The sequence below is a fragment of the Staurois parvus genome, unplaced genomic scaffold (assembly GCF_062004578.1).
Source record: "Staurois parvus isolate SC_StPar_1 unplaced genomic scaffold, SC_StPar_1.0 ptg000056l, whole genome shotgun sequence".
Lineage (NCBI taxonomy): Eukaryota > Metazoa > Chordata > Amphibia > Anura > Ranidae > Staurois > Staurois parvus.
Window position 1 is genome coordinate 13,956,352 of NW_028317852.1, and position 16,065 is coordinate 13,972,416.

At 44.2% G+C, this 16,065-nt stretch overlaps 1 protein-coding gene across 1 annotated transcript; it reads left to right on the forward strand.

Moving 5' to 3' along the window:
- The first annotated feature begins 731 nt into the window (after positions 1 to 731).
- On the forward strand, positions 732 to 1,694 carry LOC149470005 (olfactory receptor class A-like protein 1). The gene has a single exon (XM_089668357.1). It carries the CDS (start codon positions 732 to 734, stop codon positions 1,692 to 1,694), a length of 963 nt encoding a protein of 320 aa, XP_089524483.1.
- The last annotated feature ends 14,371 nt before the right edge of the window (positions 1,695 to 16,065 follow it).

The following is a 16,065-nucleotide window of genomic DNA, read 5'->3' on the forward strand; positions in this document are numbered from 1 at the left end:
TTTAGAAACCGCAGCTTAGCATTGCATGCCATTATTAAGCCTGTGATCTACCAGAACTCCCAGATCCTTCTCCACCATTGATTCCCCCAGTTGTACTCCAGTTGTATGTATGATGCATGCATATTCTTAGCCCCAAAGTGCATAACCTTACATTTATCAACATTAAACCTCATTTGCCACATAGTTGCCCAATTAAACAGTGCATTGAGGTCTGCTTGTAAGTTGAAGACATCCTGTAAGGACGTTATTCCACTGCACAGCTTGATCTCATCTGCAAAGACTGAAATGGGATTTTTAATCTCAGACACTATATCGTTTATAAATATATTAAAAAGTAAGGGTCCCAACACTGAACCTTGGGGTACACCACTGATGACCCCAAACCATTCAGAGTATGAATTATTAACCACTACTCTCTGAATACGATCTGTTAGCCAGTTTTATATCCATTTACATACGGATTTTTCCAAGCCCGTAGACTTTACCTTACACATGGTGACATTTTTCTGAAATGTGACCTGAAAAGGTTTCTACTGAAAAAGGAAGCTCTTAATTTCCCTCAGCCCTACTGTCTAGTAACATTCTTATGATCACAAAAGAGTAATTAAATACAGCAAATCTACAGCATGTATTAGTTCTCATTTAAATGTGATATGTCTTTTTTTATATTATTGTTATTTTAATGTAGACATCTAAAATAACTAACTTTATCTTTGCAGATACATATTTCCATGGACCCCAACCAAATACTCAAAGCTGCTGCATTTATGCTTTTGATGATAATAGGCATCCCAGGAAATGCATTTATTTTACTGCAATTTACTTATTTTAGAATAAAGGAAAGAAAATTATTATCAAATAATAAAATATTGACAGTGCTATCCTTTAATAACCTTCTTATTATCATATCACGTGTTATTCCACAGACAATGGATGCTCTTGCTGTTGAGAACTTGCTTGATGATACAGAGTGCAAACTTGTCCTATATACCTATAGAGTTAATAGGGCAATGTCTATAGGTGTTACGAGCTTACTAAGCTGCCACCAATGTATTCTTATAGCTCCAATGACAGGGATTTGGGTGTACCTCAAACAAAAAGTGGCACAAAATCCAGGTATTATCATTTTAGTCTTTTGGATTATGGATATGTCAACCTATCCTGTCTTTATTATAAATGCCCATGCCAGGAAAAACACATCAGCAGCATATGCCCTTCATGTGATATATTGTGATGCAGAATTCTTAAATCAGATGTCTTATGTTACCAATGGAGTTTTTTACACTTTTCGAGATTTAATTTTTGTGACCATAATGATTGTGGCAAGCAGCTATATTGTACTTACTTTGTTTAACCATGAAAAAAGTATGAGAAAAATGAAGAGTTTGAACAAACCCCAAAGAAGATCAGCTAAGGACAAAGCCTCAAGAACTGTATTTTTATTAGTAGCCCTTTATGTTGTGCTTTTTGGATTAGATAACTCTTTATGGATCTATACTATAACATTACCTAAAGTGGATGCTGAAATCAATGATATTCGGATATTTGTAGCTTGTTGTTATGCAGCTCTGAGTCCCATACTTGTAATAACAACAAACCCCAAACTGCAACTTAGCTTCTTATACTTGTATAAACAGAGACCTTTCCAAAAGTCTTTATCAAGAGATGAAAAAGTGTATTGTATTGCAACATAATCAACAAAACCAATCAAGGGGAAGTTCCGCTTTAAGCACTGCTCCCCCCGCTCCCCATTAAGGATTGGCACCTTTGGGGGGTGGAGCAGGTACCCGAATTTGACAGGTACCCGCTCCCACTTCCAGTCCGATCGCCTAGGCCAGTGGTGGGCAACCTTTTTTTTCAACTGAGCCAAATCTCGCCAAAACCACGATTGAAATTTATTTTGAGAGCCACATTTTTAAAACTGAAAATACATCCCCCATATAGTAATTCATCCCCCATAGTAATTCATCCCCCATAGTAATTCATCCCCCATATAGTAATTCATCCCCCATAGTAATGCATCCCCCATATAGTAATTCATCCCCCATAGTAATGCATCCCCCATATAGTAATGCATCCCCCATATAGTAATTCATCCCCCATAGTAATTCATCCCCCATATAGTAATTCATCCCCCATAGTAACTCATCCCCTATATAGTAATTCATCCCCCATAGTAATTCATCCCCCATATAGTAATTCATCCCCCATAGTAATTCATCCCCCATAGTAATTAACCTCCTTGGCGGTATTCCCGAGTGTAGCTCGGGGTAACATTTCAGTACCAAAAGCGGTAACCCCGAGCTACACTCGGGAATACCATGCGGCGCTGCTCCGGCATGTGTTCTTCACTTACCTTACCCTGCGCTCCCACGATGTGTCCCCTGCAGCGTCCTCGGCCATCTCCTCCGGCCGATGCCGGCATCCGGCTTCTGTGTCCTGTCCCTGTGACGTCGGGACGTACGGGCGCCGCCGCCGCCGGCGGCGGGAAATTTAAAAATTTTAAAAAATGTCATTTTTTTTTTTTTTCATTTTACACAGTAAAACATTGCTGTTTCAACCTATTTCACATACATATTGTCCCTAGTGCTTTGTCCTGCGCCCTGCCTGCATTTTGTCTGTTCTTTCTGCCTGGAAACTGAGAAATGTCCATGGCGTCCAAAAAGCGTCCCTTTAGGTCAAAAGCGGTTTAGATCAGCTAGAGAACAGCGATAGTAAATCAGAACTACTTACAGAATTGAGTGATAATAATTCGTGCGGGAAATTCGTCATCAGAAACTGAAAACGATTTTGCGACTGAGCTCAGCAATGTGCGAACTTGGCGCTCTATTTCACATTTCAGTGTTTTTGGTTTGATTATATTATTGAATTAAATTTTTTATTATTTTTATATTATTTTTATGATTATTTATTAAATTATAATTTATGATTTTGTGTTTCAAATTTTATCATACCCGGGATGTTTACTAGACTCTTGTTCGGACAGATTTCAGTGAGTTTTTCCTAAAAATTACAGCCTACAATAAAAAAAATACATATTTCCATGCAAAAAAATGGTACCGCTTTCAGCACCAAAAATCTGAAATAATCATACCGCCAGGGAGGTTAATCCCCCATATAGTAATTCATCCCCCATAGTAATTCATCCCCCATATAGTAATTCATCCCCCATAGTAATTAATCCCCCATATAGTAATTCATCCCCCATAGTAATTCATCCCCCATATAGTAATTCAACCCCCCTATAGTAATTCATCCCCCCTATAGTAATTCATTCCCCATAGTAATTCATCCCCCATATAGTAATTCATCCCCCATAGTAATTCATCCCCCATATAGTAATTCATCCCCCATAGTAATTCATCCCCCATATAGTAATTCATCCCCCATAGTAATTAATCCCTCATATAGTAATTCATCCCCCATATAGTAATTCATCCCCCATAGTAATTCATCCCCCATATAGTAATTCACCCCCCGTAGTAATTAATCCCCCATATAGTAATTCATCCCCCATAGTAATTCATCCCCCATATAGTAATTCATCCCCCATAGTAATTCATCCCCCATATAGTAATTCATCCCCCATAGTAATTCATCCCTCATAGTAATTCATCCCCCATATAGTAATTCATCCCCCCTATAGTAATTCATCCCCCATATAGTAATTCATCCCCCATAGTAATTCATCCCCCATATAGTAATTCATCCCCCCTATAGTAATTCATTCCCCATATTGTGTCAATTCACTTAGCTTTGCTCCGCGCGTTCCTCTTGCCGTGTTCCCGCGCCGTTCCGGTCTTCTGGGCGGACTGTGAGAGGAGAGGAGTTCGTCACGCTGCCCCGCCTACATCCTGGCTGCCCCGCCTACATCCTGACAGCCAATGTTTGCCACGCTCCGCGGGCCGGATTAAAAGGTCCGCCGGGCCGTAGTTTGCCCATTGCTGGGCTAGCTGCAGAGTACTGGCTTTTGGGGCGGCTGCCCGAGAGGAGGGAGGGGAGCGGACGCCCGGCACACAGAAGAGCCGCATTAAAATGTGTAAAGAGCCGCATGTGGCTCGCGAGCCGTGGCTTGCTGACCACTGGCCTAGGCCAAAAATAAGCCAAAAATGGATTATATTGCAGCTTACTGATCATGAAATGTGGTACATGCACCAGTTTTCTGTTCTCTTTACACCTGGTGATCTGACCAGTAACACATTTCCTGCATTAGTGGGACCAACTCTGGATGAGTGAGCACAGCAGACACAGCATTGTCAGTTTGGGGGGAGAGGAGTATTAAATGCATAAACTGATTTAAATACACTAACAAATTGAAGTCAAACTACAGTTCACACTTAATAATCAGTTACAGCAAACTGTTTTTTTTTTCATTTTGGGTTAAGGGTTTTACATGAATAAATAAAAGCTGATCATTTCAGTCAGTCCTGTCAGTGGTAAAATGGTCTGTCTCATCCCTGTAAACTGATACATTCTGCTTGTTCTTTTGCAAAACAAAAGACTTGCTGGCTTGAACACTAGATTTAAATAGAAAAAAAGAAGAAAACTGTTACATCCATCACATCTGAAAATTGGTAGGTTCAATATAATAAATCAACTCCAATGCTGAGTAATTAGTACTATAAACTGTTAATCACTGTGCAATAATAATATATATGTGCCACTATTTCATCAGTGAACCAAGTGCTAATTCATATGAAAATATATAAAAAATGTAAATAAATAAATATAAAAATATATAAAAAATAATCAATATTAAATTATATTCAAAGTTCCAATTGCAAAAGTGCTAGAGTGTTCCAACCAAATCAGATGATACTCTCCTTTCCATGAGTGGTATGCTTCAATCTTGCAGCTTTGTAATTAGCCTGTGTGCCTATGAGGGATAACCCCTCCTTTGATCCACTCCTTGTTTCAACCACTGAATACTCCTCGCAAAGATCCTGTCAACTCATGGAGGCTCTTTCCAGTCCCAATGTTGTCTTTTCTTACGATTCCTTCAAGAACCCAACACCAAAGAAACTCAGCTACCGACTTGTGTGTTTACTGGGAATTCCAGCAATAAGATCTCACTGCCAGACCTCCCAGCTCTGCAGCAAGCACAAATACAGGATTTGTGACAAAGCTGCAAGATTGAAGCATACCACTCATGGAAAGGAGAGTATCATCTGATTTGGTTGGAGCACTTTTGCAATTGGAACTTTGAATATAATTTAATATTGGTTATTTTTTATATATTTTTATATTTATTTATTTACATTTTTTATATATTTTCATATGAATTAGCACTTGGTTCACTGATGAAATAGTGGCACATATATATTATTATTGCACAGTGATTAACAGTTTATAGTACTAATTACTCAGCATTGGAGATTATTTTGTATATATATTAAAAGCACTAAGCACTTTTTAGTCAATATTGGAGCGCGGTTATTATTTGATCAGTTGTCATTAGCACATCCAGGGAGAGTGGGCAGGTAAACCAGCGATCCAGTATATATACTTATTTGTATATTCTGGTGGCTCACAAGCACACACGTTTTATCAATATAATAAATGTTTGCTATTGGGTTTAATACAGCTTTAATTAATTCCATCAGCTGAAAAAGCATACAATTTGAATGAAAGGAGTCTATTTTTCTGGAGTGCAAATAAAAGCTTTCATCTCTATTTAAGTGGTTCTGAAACTAGTCCTTTATCTGTCATGAGAAGAGAGTCATTTAACTTGAAACCACAAGAGTTCTGTAGAAAGGTGACAAAGAAAGGCAATTCAATCTAAAATGTTTATGTCAAATTTCAAAATGTTATTATACACCATTAAGGATTAGTTCACTTTTGATAGTTAAAAAAAAACCTCTACAGCAATAAATCTACTATCAAGGCAAATCAGTATGTACAGTATAATGTCATATTCCTGAAAACATTTATATCCTTCCTTTCTGATGGTGAATTTCGGTACTGAATTCAAAAGATGCACGGCTAAAGCTGTTTTTGCAACTTTCTTTGCAATTGTTTAGAATACACTAGCAATTCTACAACCATAATAAACTAATAGAAATATGCAATTTGTTTAATTATAAATCAAAATTCGCATGAAATTTGTGCGATTCTCAGCTTCGGATGTATCTGAGTCTCCAACTAAGCATAGTATCGAATTTCAACTAATGCATAATAAAGTAACAGATTATTTTGTATTCATTTGTTTCATTCGAATGACATGATGTGATAGCTTGGACCTCTTGTTTGAAGCATCAAAAATAACTGTATGTTAATATACTGTAAGAACATAACAAATGATCTGCATCAATTCAGATTCATTAATTTTTATTCTAGCGTGAATATTCTAATACAATTCTTTTTGTATTGGGGTTGAATTTGAGAAACCATTCATTTAATTAGTATGTGCACAGACCAACAAATACAATTAGTTGGAAATGAAGAAATTAATTCAACTTAATAGCATAACAAATGCTAATGAATCTTGTTACTAATTTAGACAATCTTCTAAATAACAAAAGAAAACAAAACTTCCAAAAATATGAATAGATTTAGTACAACAAATATATACTCTCCTGAAATAACGAATCGTTCCAAGAACAAATCATTCTAACATAAAGATTATGATGAAACAAAATTATATACTTAGCCGCTTTCCTGTCGCCCTATAGCAGATATACTGCTACAGGGCGGCAGGGGTGTTCAAAATCACGTATACATACGTGATTTTGCATTTCTGGGTAAGGGGCGCACGTGCCGCTATTTGCGGCCACGGTTGTCAATCACCGGGTCCTGTCCAGTGATCGAGAAGCAGTACCGATGGAGGGAGAGAACTGTATGTAAACAATACAGTTCTCTCCCCTGTCAGCTCCTGCACACTGTTTTGTATGGCTCTGCATAGTACAGCCATACAAAGCAGTGTGCTTACAGTTGAAAGCACACAGCACACAGTTAACCCTTTGATCGCCCCACATGTTAACCCCTTCCTGCCCAGTGTCATTAGTAGTGTCAGTGCTTTTGATTAGCACTGATCACTGTATTGGTGTCAATGGGGATGTCAGTGACACCAAGTCAGTTCCCCCCAGTGTCAGAATGTCCGCCGCAGTCTCGCTATAAGTCGCTGATCACCGCCATTACTAGTAAAAAAACGAACAAAAAAATCCCAGTATATATACTGCCATTTGTAAACACTGTAACTGTCACGTAAACCAATTAATTTACATGTATTATTTTTTTTTATTTTGTATTTTTTTAGTAAAGACATGTCACATTTTGGCCTAAATTTATGATGAAATTTGATTTGGTAAAATTTTTTACTAGACATGTTTAATAGCAAAATGTCAAAAATATTGTTTTTTTCTCAAAATTGTCGGTCTTTTTTTTTTAGAGCGCAAAAAATTAAAAACGCACAGGCGATCAAATACCACTGAAAAAAGCCCTATTTGTGGGGAAAAAAGGATGTCAATGTAATTTGGGTGCAGCGTTGCATGACGCGCAATTGTCAGTTAAAATAACGCAGCTCCGTAACACAAAAAATGGCCTTGTCAGGAAGGGGGGTAAAACCTCAGGAGAGCAAGTAGTTAACAGGGGCGGACTGACAACTCATGGGGTCCCCGGCCAATAGGGGATCATGGGGCCCCTGTGTCCTTGCCCAAACTCAAAAAAGCCTATGAAAAAGGTACCAGGGGCATCTCATGGGGCCCCCTGCTGACCCCGGGCCCTCGGGCAGTGCTGGAGTTTCCAAATGGTCAGTCCGCCTCTGGTCCTTAATGAATGAAACCATAACAAAACAAATGTTTCCACTGTGCCCATATCTATAAAATAGACCTTTAACAAGAGTATCCTCTTACCTTAATCATGAAAATCCTTCCTAAACATAATAGGTATGTGTTTCTTTAAAGCTGAAGGTCAGCCAAAACAATAAATTGGAACTTTAGTCAGAAAATTATGTCCTGCTAAAACACTTCAGGCTGGCCCCTTTTGCAGGTATAGCTATGTAAAACATTAAAAATAAGTGCCTATACTGTTTAAAATCAAGTAATACACTGTGTCACCCTGCTCTGCACATGCTCAGTTGCTCAGAGGCCATTGCTGACAGCCAAAGATTTACTGCAACAAAATGGCAGTTGCCAGAAAGAAGAAATAGGGACAATAAAGGAGGCAATTTACAGAACACACTCATTTTGGTAGCATAATTAGTAATGTAGAATGTATGACCATGACCAATAAAAAAACTGTGCAAAAAAACCTGAAAAATGGCTGACCAATTAACCCACTAACAGTACGAAAATCGGACGATTTTTGACCCGTCTATGGCTGGCATTAGCCCCACACCCACTTCCTCCTCACTGCAACTGATTGACAGCAGCAGGAACCAATGGAAGAGGAAGAGAAAGGACAAGGCACCGGCATGTAATCACCGGCTGGGACCCAGTGATTGACAGCTGCAGCTGAAAACAATGGAGCGAGTAGAGCACACATGCCTAGCGCGCCCCATCTACCCGGAAGTGCAAAATCACATATACATACATGATTTTGCGCACAGCTGCCACCCTGTAGCAGTATTTCTGCTATGGGGCAGAACTGAAGCAGTTAATTTCTGCACTAGCTGTAAATAATCAACAGAGAAGGACGTGATGGTGAATTTATTTACTCTTTTTGCTGCCAGACCATATTTCCTTTTTGGCACACATGTTAAAATCTGCTTTTTTTGCGTAGTCTACCAGAGCTAATTATGTATGTCAGCTGGTAGCAAGGGTTTTTAAACATGCTCTAGGCTACTATTATGTACAACTTTCAAGCCAACTGTCAGCTTTATGGTGGAAGTGATTCTGGCAGCTGTAAAGCTGCCCAATCACTTCCACACACACTGTGGATGTTAGTGCCTCCTGCTCCTGCTGTGGCTAAAGGCACGCATAGTGGGTGTTAGCAGGTAGAGCAGAGCTCAATGAATATCCATTCACTAATCTAACCTCTGGTGAATGAACCTGGAAGTGACTAGCAATTTCTAGGTTATCTACTGTCAGTCTCCGTCAGTGCTGGCCAAGATAAAGCTAATCAAGTTTAATTTTTGCTTGATTAACTTCATTGGTCCAATTGATGACCCTAGGGGTCTACTAGTCCTCTGATATCTCCTTAAAGAGGATTTGGTGTTTCTACTATGGAGGGTTATCAGTAGAGATGAGCGAATCGAACATGACGAAGTGGAATTCGTTTCGAAGATTTGGAAAAATTTGATTCGCGACGAATCCGAAGATTAGCAAACTTCGGATGCACGAATCGAATTTTCCCAAAAATGGCGGCGACATGTGTGGCGACAGGAGAAAATGGACAGAGAAGATGGGGCGGGGATCTCTGGGAAGGCACGCAGACAAGGCGTGCTGACCCATAATGCATTCATGAGTCATGAATCATGACATGTGATCGCATTAGCCAATCAGCAGCCAGCCAGCCAGCACTGTGTAATGGTGGAGCTATAAATCGCGGCCATCTTCGAATTCTCCATTAGCCTCCGGTCATTCAAGAGAGACAGAGCTCTGTGTATTGAGGGACAGAGTTAGGGCCACAGAGACTTTAGGGCCACAGAATCGTTACTCAGGGACACAGAATTGTTACTCAGGGACACAGAATTGTTACTCAGGGACACAGAATCGTTACTCAGGGACACAGAATCGTTACTCAGGGACACAGAATCGTTACTTATTGTACGTTCAAAGAGTTAAATCCATTTAGACGCCGGCTGGCGGTAATATTTTTTGGGTGATTAGTGCATTCCAGTGACACAAACGTACAGTTTCCAGCCAACGGCAAGCTGCAATTGACCGATTGTGTACAATAAACTGACTTTCTGCTTCACAACCACTATTGTACGTTCAAAGAGTTAGATCCATTTACACGCCGGGTGGCGGTAATATTTTTTGGGTGATTAGTGCATTCCAGTGACATAAACGTACAGTTTCCAGCCAGCGGCAAGCTGCAATTGACCGATTGTGCTAAATAAACTGACTTTCTGCTTCACAACCACTATTGTACGTTCAAAGAGTTAAATCCATTTAGACGCCGGCTGGCGGTAATATTTTTTGGGTGATTAGTGCATTCCAGTGACACAAACGTACAGTTTCCAGCCAACGGCAAGCTGCAATTGACCGATTGTGCACAATAAACTGACTTTCTGCTTCACAACCACTATTGTACGTTCAAAGAGTTAAATCCATTTACACGCCGGGTGGCGGTAATATTTTTTGGGTGATTAGTGCATTCCAGTGACATAAACGTACAGTTTCCAGCCAACGGCAAGCTGCAATTGACCGATTGTGCAAAATAAACTGACTTTCTGCTTCACAACCACTATTGTACGTTCAAAGAGTTAAATCCATTTACACGCCGGCTGACGGTAATATTTTTTGGGTGATTAGTGCATTCCAGTGACACAAACGTACAGTTTCCAGCCAACGGCAAGCTGCAATTTACCGATTGTGTACAATAAACTGACTTTCTGCTTCACAACCACTATTGTACGTTCAAAGAGTTAGATCCATTTACACGCCGGGTGGCGGTAATATTTTTTGGGTGATTAGTGCATTCCAGTGACACAAACGTACAGTTTCCAGCCAACGGCAAGCTGTAATTGACCGATTGTGTACAATAAACTGACTTTCTGCTTCACAACCACTATTGTACGTTCAAAGAGTTAGATCCATTTACACGCCGGGTGGCGGTAATATTTTTTGGGTGATTAGTGCATTCCAGTGACATAAACGTACAGTTTCCAGCCAACGGCAAGCTGCAATTGACCGATTGTGCAAAATAAACTGACTTTCTGCTTCACAACCACTATTGTACGTTCAAAGAGTTAAATCCATTTACACGCCGGCTGGCGGTAATATTTTTTGGGTGATTAGTGCATTCCAGTGACACAAACATACAGTTTCCAGCCAACGGCAAGCTGCAATTGACCGATTGTGTACAATAAACTGACTTTCTGCTTCACAACCACTATTGTACGTTCAAAGAGTTAGATCCATTTACACGCCGGGTGGCGGTAATATTTTTTGGGTGATTAGTGCATTCCAGTGACATAAACGTACAGTTTCCAGCCAACGGCAAGCTGCAATTGACCGATTGTGCTAAATAAACTGACTTTCTGCTTCACAACCACTATTGTACGTTCAAAGAGTTAAATCCATTTAGACGCCGGCTGGCGGTAATATTTTTTGGGTGATTAGTGCATTCCAGTGACAAAAACGTACAGTTTCCAGCCAACGGCAAGCTGCAATTGACCGATTGTGTACAATAAACTGACTTTCTGCTTCACAACCACTATTGTACGTTCAAAGAGTTAGATCCATTTACACGCCGGGTGGCGGTAATATTTTTTGGGTGATTAGTGCATTCCAGTGACATAAACGTACAGTTTCCAGCCAACGGCAAGCTGCAATTGACCGATTGCGCTAAATAAACTGACTTTCTGCTTCACAACCACTATTGTACGTTCAAAGAGTTAAATCCATATACACGCCGGGTGGCGGTAATATTTTTTGGGTGATTAGTGCATTCCAGTGACATAAACGTACAGTTTCCAGACAACGGCAAGCTGCAATTGACCGATTGTGCTAAATAAACTGACTTTCTGCTTCACAACCACTATTGTACGTTCAAAGAGTTAAATCCGGTTTTATTTTTGGGGTGCTTATTGAATTAAAGAGTATGTCAGACAACACGCAGAGGAGTGGCAGAGGAGGCAATGTTTCAGGAGCGAGCAGACGTGGCAGCAGAGGAAGGGGTCGAGGCAGCACTAGTCGCAGCCAGAGGCCAGTGCTCCCGGTGTCATCCAGCGGTCGTGTCTCCACCGACAACCCTGCCGTCATCGATTGGTTGACTCGGTCGTCTTCCTCTTCCCAGGGCACCTCTGACACCTACAGCCAACGGTCGGTGGGTACGTCAGACACAACCGTTAGTTGGCATGGCCCGGGAGCAAGCCCACTGAAATCACGTGTCCTCTACCTGCCCCTGTCCTTTGCTGTTCCCTCACCAAGCGAAGTATCGCATGCTGTGGGCTCAGCCCCACTGTACAGTGAGGAAGAGCTAACAGAGGGCGGTCAGGAACGGGGGGAGACATCCGCCTCTTCAGCAGCCAGGCGAAGAAGTACTGGCGAGGAGAGTGGCTCGGTAGCCGGTCTAGAGATAGGTCTGTCTCCTGACCCACACGCAGCCGAGGGGGCTAGTAGTGACGCGGAGACCCTAATTGATGATGATGAGGCTGATCGCACTTGGCAGCCTCGTCGTCATCAGGCTATTGCTTCCGTATCATCAGGAGAAGAGGGTGCCAGCTTGGCAGCGAGCAAAACAGTCGGTGGGTTGCCCAGGAGGCAGCAGGGTCGCAGCAGTGTCAGTGGAGGCAAACGGCCACGGAGTAGAGCACCAGCTCCACTGCAGCCTACCACCACGGCCAGTAGTGGTGCCGGTGTGCACGGAGGAAGTAGCAGTCAGCCAGTGAGGAGTAGCGGGGGCAAAGTTTCCTACTCGGCGGTGTGGCAATTTTTCGTCAAGCCGCCCGAGGAAGTAAACGTAGCCGTATGTCGACTATGTGGCCAGAAAGTCAAGCGTGGCCAGGGGGCCCATGTTGGGACTACAGCGTTGCGTCAGCATATGCAGCGTCGCCATTCGGTGGCCTGGGAAAACCGTGATAAAGATACGGCGGTTCTCCCTGCCCCAGCCCCCGCTCCATCACCCGCTCCGTTACTTGCTCCGTCACCCGACGTCAATCGCCCTCTATCAGCCAGTCAAGGCTCCAACACCTCTGCTGAGGGGAGTTGTCGCTCGTTGGCATCTTCCGCTCGTTCAGATGCTCCTTCTCCTGCTACTCCTCTTCACGGATTCCGTCAGCAGTCTTTCTTGGAATCCGTTTCCAAGAGACAACAGTTTGCGAGCACGCACCCGACGGTGCAGAAGCTGAACGTCCTCCTGTCCAAGTTGCTGGTGCTGCAGTCCCTCCCTTTCCAAGTGGTGGACTCAGCACCTTTCCGAGAAATGATGGCTTGTGCCGAGCCGCGGTGGAGTGTGCCAAGCCAGCATTTCTTCGCCAAAAAGGCAGTGCCAGCCCTGCATTCACATGTAGAAGAGATGGTGGGCCAGTCTTTGAGCATGTCGGTCTCTGCCAAAGTGCACGGCAGTGCCTACGTGTGGAGCTGTAACTACGGTCAGGGACAGTACATGTCATTTACGGCCCACTGGGTGAACGTGGTGCCGGCACAGCCGCACCAGCAACTTGGACAGGTCACGCCGCTTTTGCCTCCACGTTTGCACGTCCTTGGTCCAGCAAAGATGTCCGCCTCTACCACCTCTTCTTCCGCCGTGTCCTCAGCCGCCACCCCCGTGCCAAGTCCCATTACCCGACCGGCATATCACATGTGCAGGGCGCAACGGTGTCACGCTGTGCTGCACCTGGTATGCCTTGGCGAACGTAGTCACACAGGGGAGGAACTTCTGAGTGTAATGAACAGAGAAATTGACAGATGGCTGTCTCCGCGCAAACTGAAAATTGGAACCATGTTGACCGACAACGGAAAGAACATGGTGTCTGCTCTGCGTCAAGGAAGGTTGTGCCATGCGCCATGCATGGCTCACGTGTTCAATCTGGTTGTCAAGCGGTTCCTAAAATCCACCATCCCACTGCAAGACATCCTTAAAATGTCACGTAAACTTTGCATGCATTTCAGCCATTCCTACACCGCAAAGCACACCCTCCTTGAGCTGCAGCGGCAGAACGGAATTCCACAGCATCGCCTGATCTGCGACATTGCAACAAGGTGGAATTCAACCCTACATATGTTAGACCGCCTTTACGAACAGCGAAAGGCCATCACCGATTTCCTGATGTTACATGCGGATAAAGGTACTCCCCTGTGTAACTTAGATGTCAGCCATTGGCAGCTCATGCGTGACACCTGCCGCTTGCTCAGGCCCTTTGAGGAGGCCATGCTATTCGTGAGTCAGCAGGACTATGGGATGAACGACGTCATTCCTCTGTTGCACGTCCTGGAACAAATGCTGTTAACAATGGCTGGTCAGGGTGCGGTAGACGTGGCGCACAGATCTCAACACCACATGACCCCTGTGGGGGCAGGACAGGAAGAAGAGGAGGAGGTAGAGGAGGACATTGGTGCTCAGGAATTATTGAGTGAAATGGGTGGTTTTTCCACTCAGCGGACAGGAATGGAGGAGCAGGAGCATCTGGTAGAGGAGGAGGAGGAGACAGAGGACCCAGACGCACCGTGGCAGTATGCTGTGGAGATGGAGGCAGGGAGTCCCTCGCATTCCTTGGCACAAATGGCCCATAGCATGCTCGGTTGCTTGCGTAGCGACAGCCGAATAATAACCATCAGACAGAGGGATGACTTTTGGCTGTCCACCTTGGACCCTCGCTACCGTTCAAAAATGGTGGCCTTTTTCACACCTGCTGAGAGGGAGGCCAAAATAAAGTACTATAAAAACCACCTATGTAGTCAGTTGGTCTCTGCCTTTCTGCGCAAACGTCCATCCTCAGACACTGTGGGCCCTGTGCGCTCGCGTTCCACTGCCATGGCAGCAGGGGAGGGGTGGGGTGGTAGGAGCAGTGGCAGCTCCACCAGCAGCGGCTGCCTCAGTCTGCAGTCGATGATGAGTAGCTTTCTTCACCAGCGCAGTGAGGAAACTACTAACCAGCCGCAGCAGCAGCAGCATCAGGTGGACCTGGAGCAGGACCTCAAACAACAGGCTTGGGCCTACTTGGACAGCACCCTGCCAACCGAGGTAGACAATCCCCTTGACTACTGGGCAACGAAACTTGACCTTTGGCCCCAACTAGCTGAATTTGCCCTTGAAAGGCTGTCATGCCCGGCCAGTAGCGTGGCATCGGAGCGCGTGTTTAGTGCGGCAGGAGGTATTGTAACTCCGCGGAGGACAAGACTGTCCACCCAAAGTGTGGAGAGACTCACGTTTGTGAAAATGAATCAGGCGTGGATTAGTCTGGATTTCAAACCACCAGTTCCTGACACAACTGACTAAATCCACCATGAATCATGCCCCAAACATGTTATTAGGGACAAATAGGCCGCTGTCTTTACAACTTTATAATTCCATGCAGTATATAGCCCTATCGGCCACTTTCTGGCATCCAGTTGCTGTAGCCCCCATCACCACACTGTGCCACGGGCCCGTGTACCGCCTTCTCATACTGCTGCCAGATCCATCCTCTGCCATGTTCGTCTTTGTCGTCTGCTCACGCTGCTGAGTTCCAGTTTTAAACCTAGGCCTGTGTATGGCTTCCGAATACTGCTGCATCCACCGCCACCCTGCGCCATGTGTCTCTGTCGTCTGCTCACGCTGCTGACGGCTTCCGCTTTTTAACCGAGGCCTGTGTTTGGCTTCCGAATACTGCTGCATCCACCGCCACCCTGCGCCATGTGTCTCTGTCGTCTGCTCACGCTGCTGACGGCTTCCGCTTTTTAACCGAGGCCTGTGTTTGGCTTCCAAATACTGCTGCCTCCACCGCCACCCTGCGCCATGTGCCACTTTCAGGTCTCCTTACACTGTTGGTGGGTTCCATTTTGTGATAGGGTGCTGTATGGCCTTCCATTGCTGCTGCCTCCACCGCCACCCTGCGCCATGTGCCTCTGTCGTCTGCTCACGCTGCTGACGGCTTCCGCTTTTTAACCGAGGCCTGTTTTTGGCTTCCGAATACTGCTGCATCCACCGCCACCCTGCGCCATGTGTCTCTGTCGTCTGCTCACGCTGCTGACGGCTTCCGCTTTTTAACCGAGGCCTGTGTTTGGCTTCCGAATACTGCTGCCTCCACCGCCACCCTGCGCCATGTGCCACTTTCAGGTCTCCTTACACTGTTGGTGGGTTCCATTTTGTGATAGGGTGCTGTATGGCCTTCCATTGCTGCTGCCTCCACCGCCACCCTGCGCCATGTGCCTCTGTCGTCTGCTCACGCTGCTGACGGCTTCCGCTTTTTAACCGAGGCCTGTGTTTGGCTTCCGAATACTGCTGCATCCACCGCCACCCTGCGCCATGTGTCTCTGT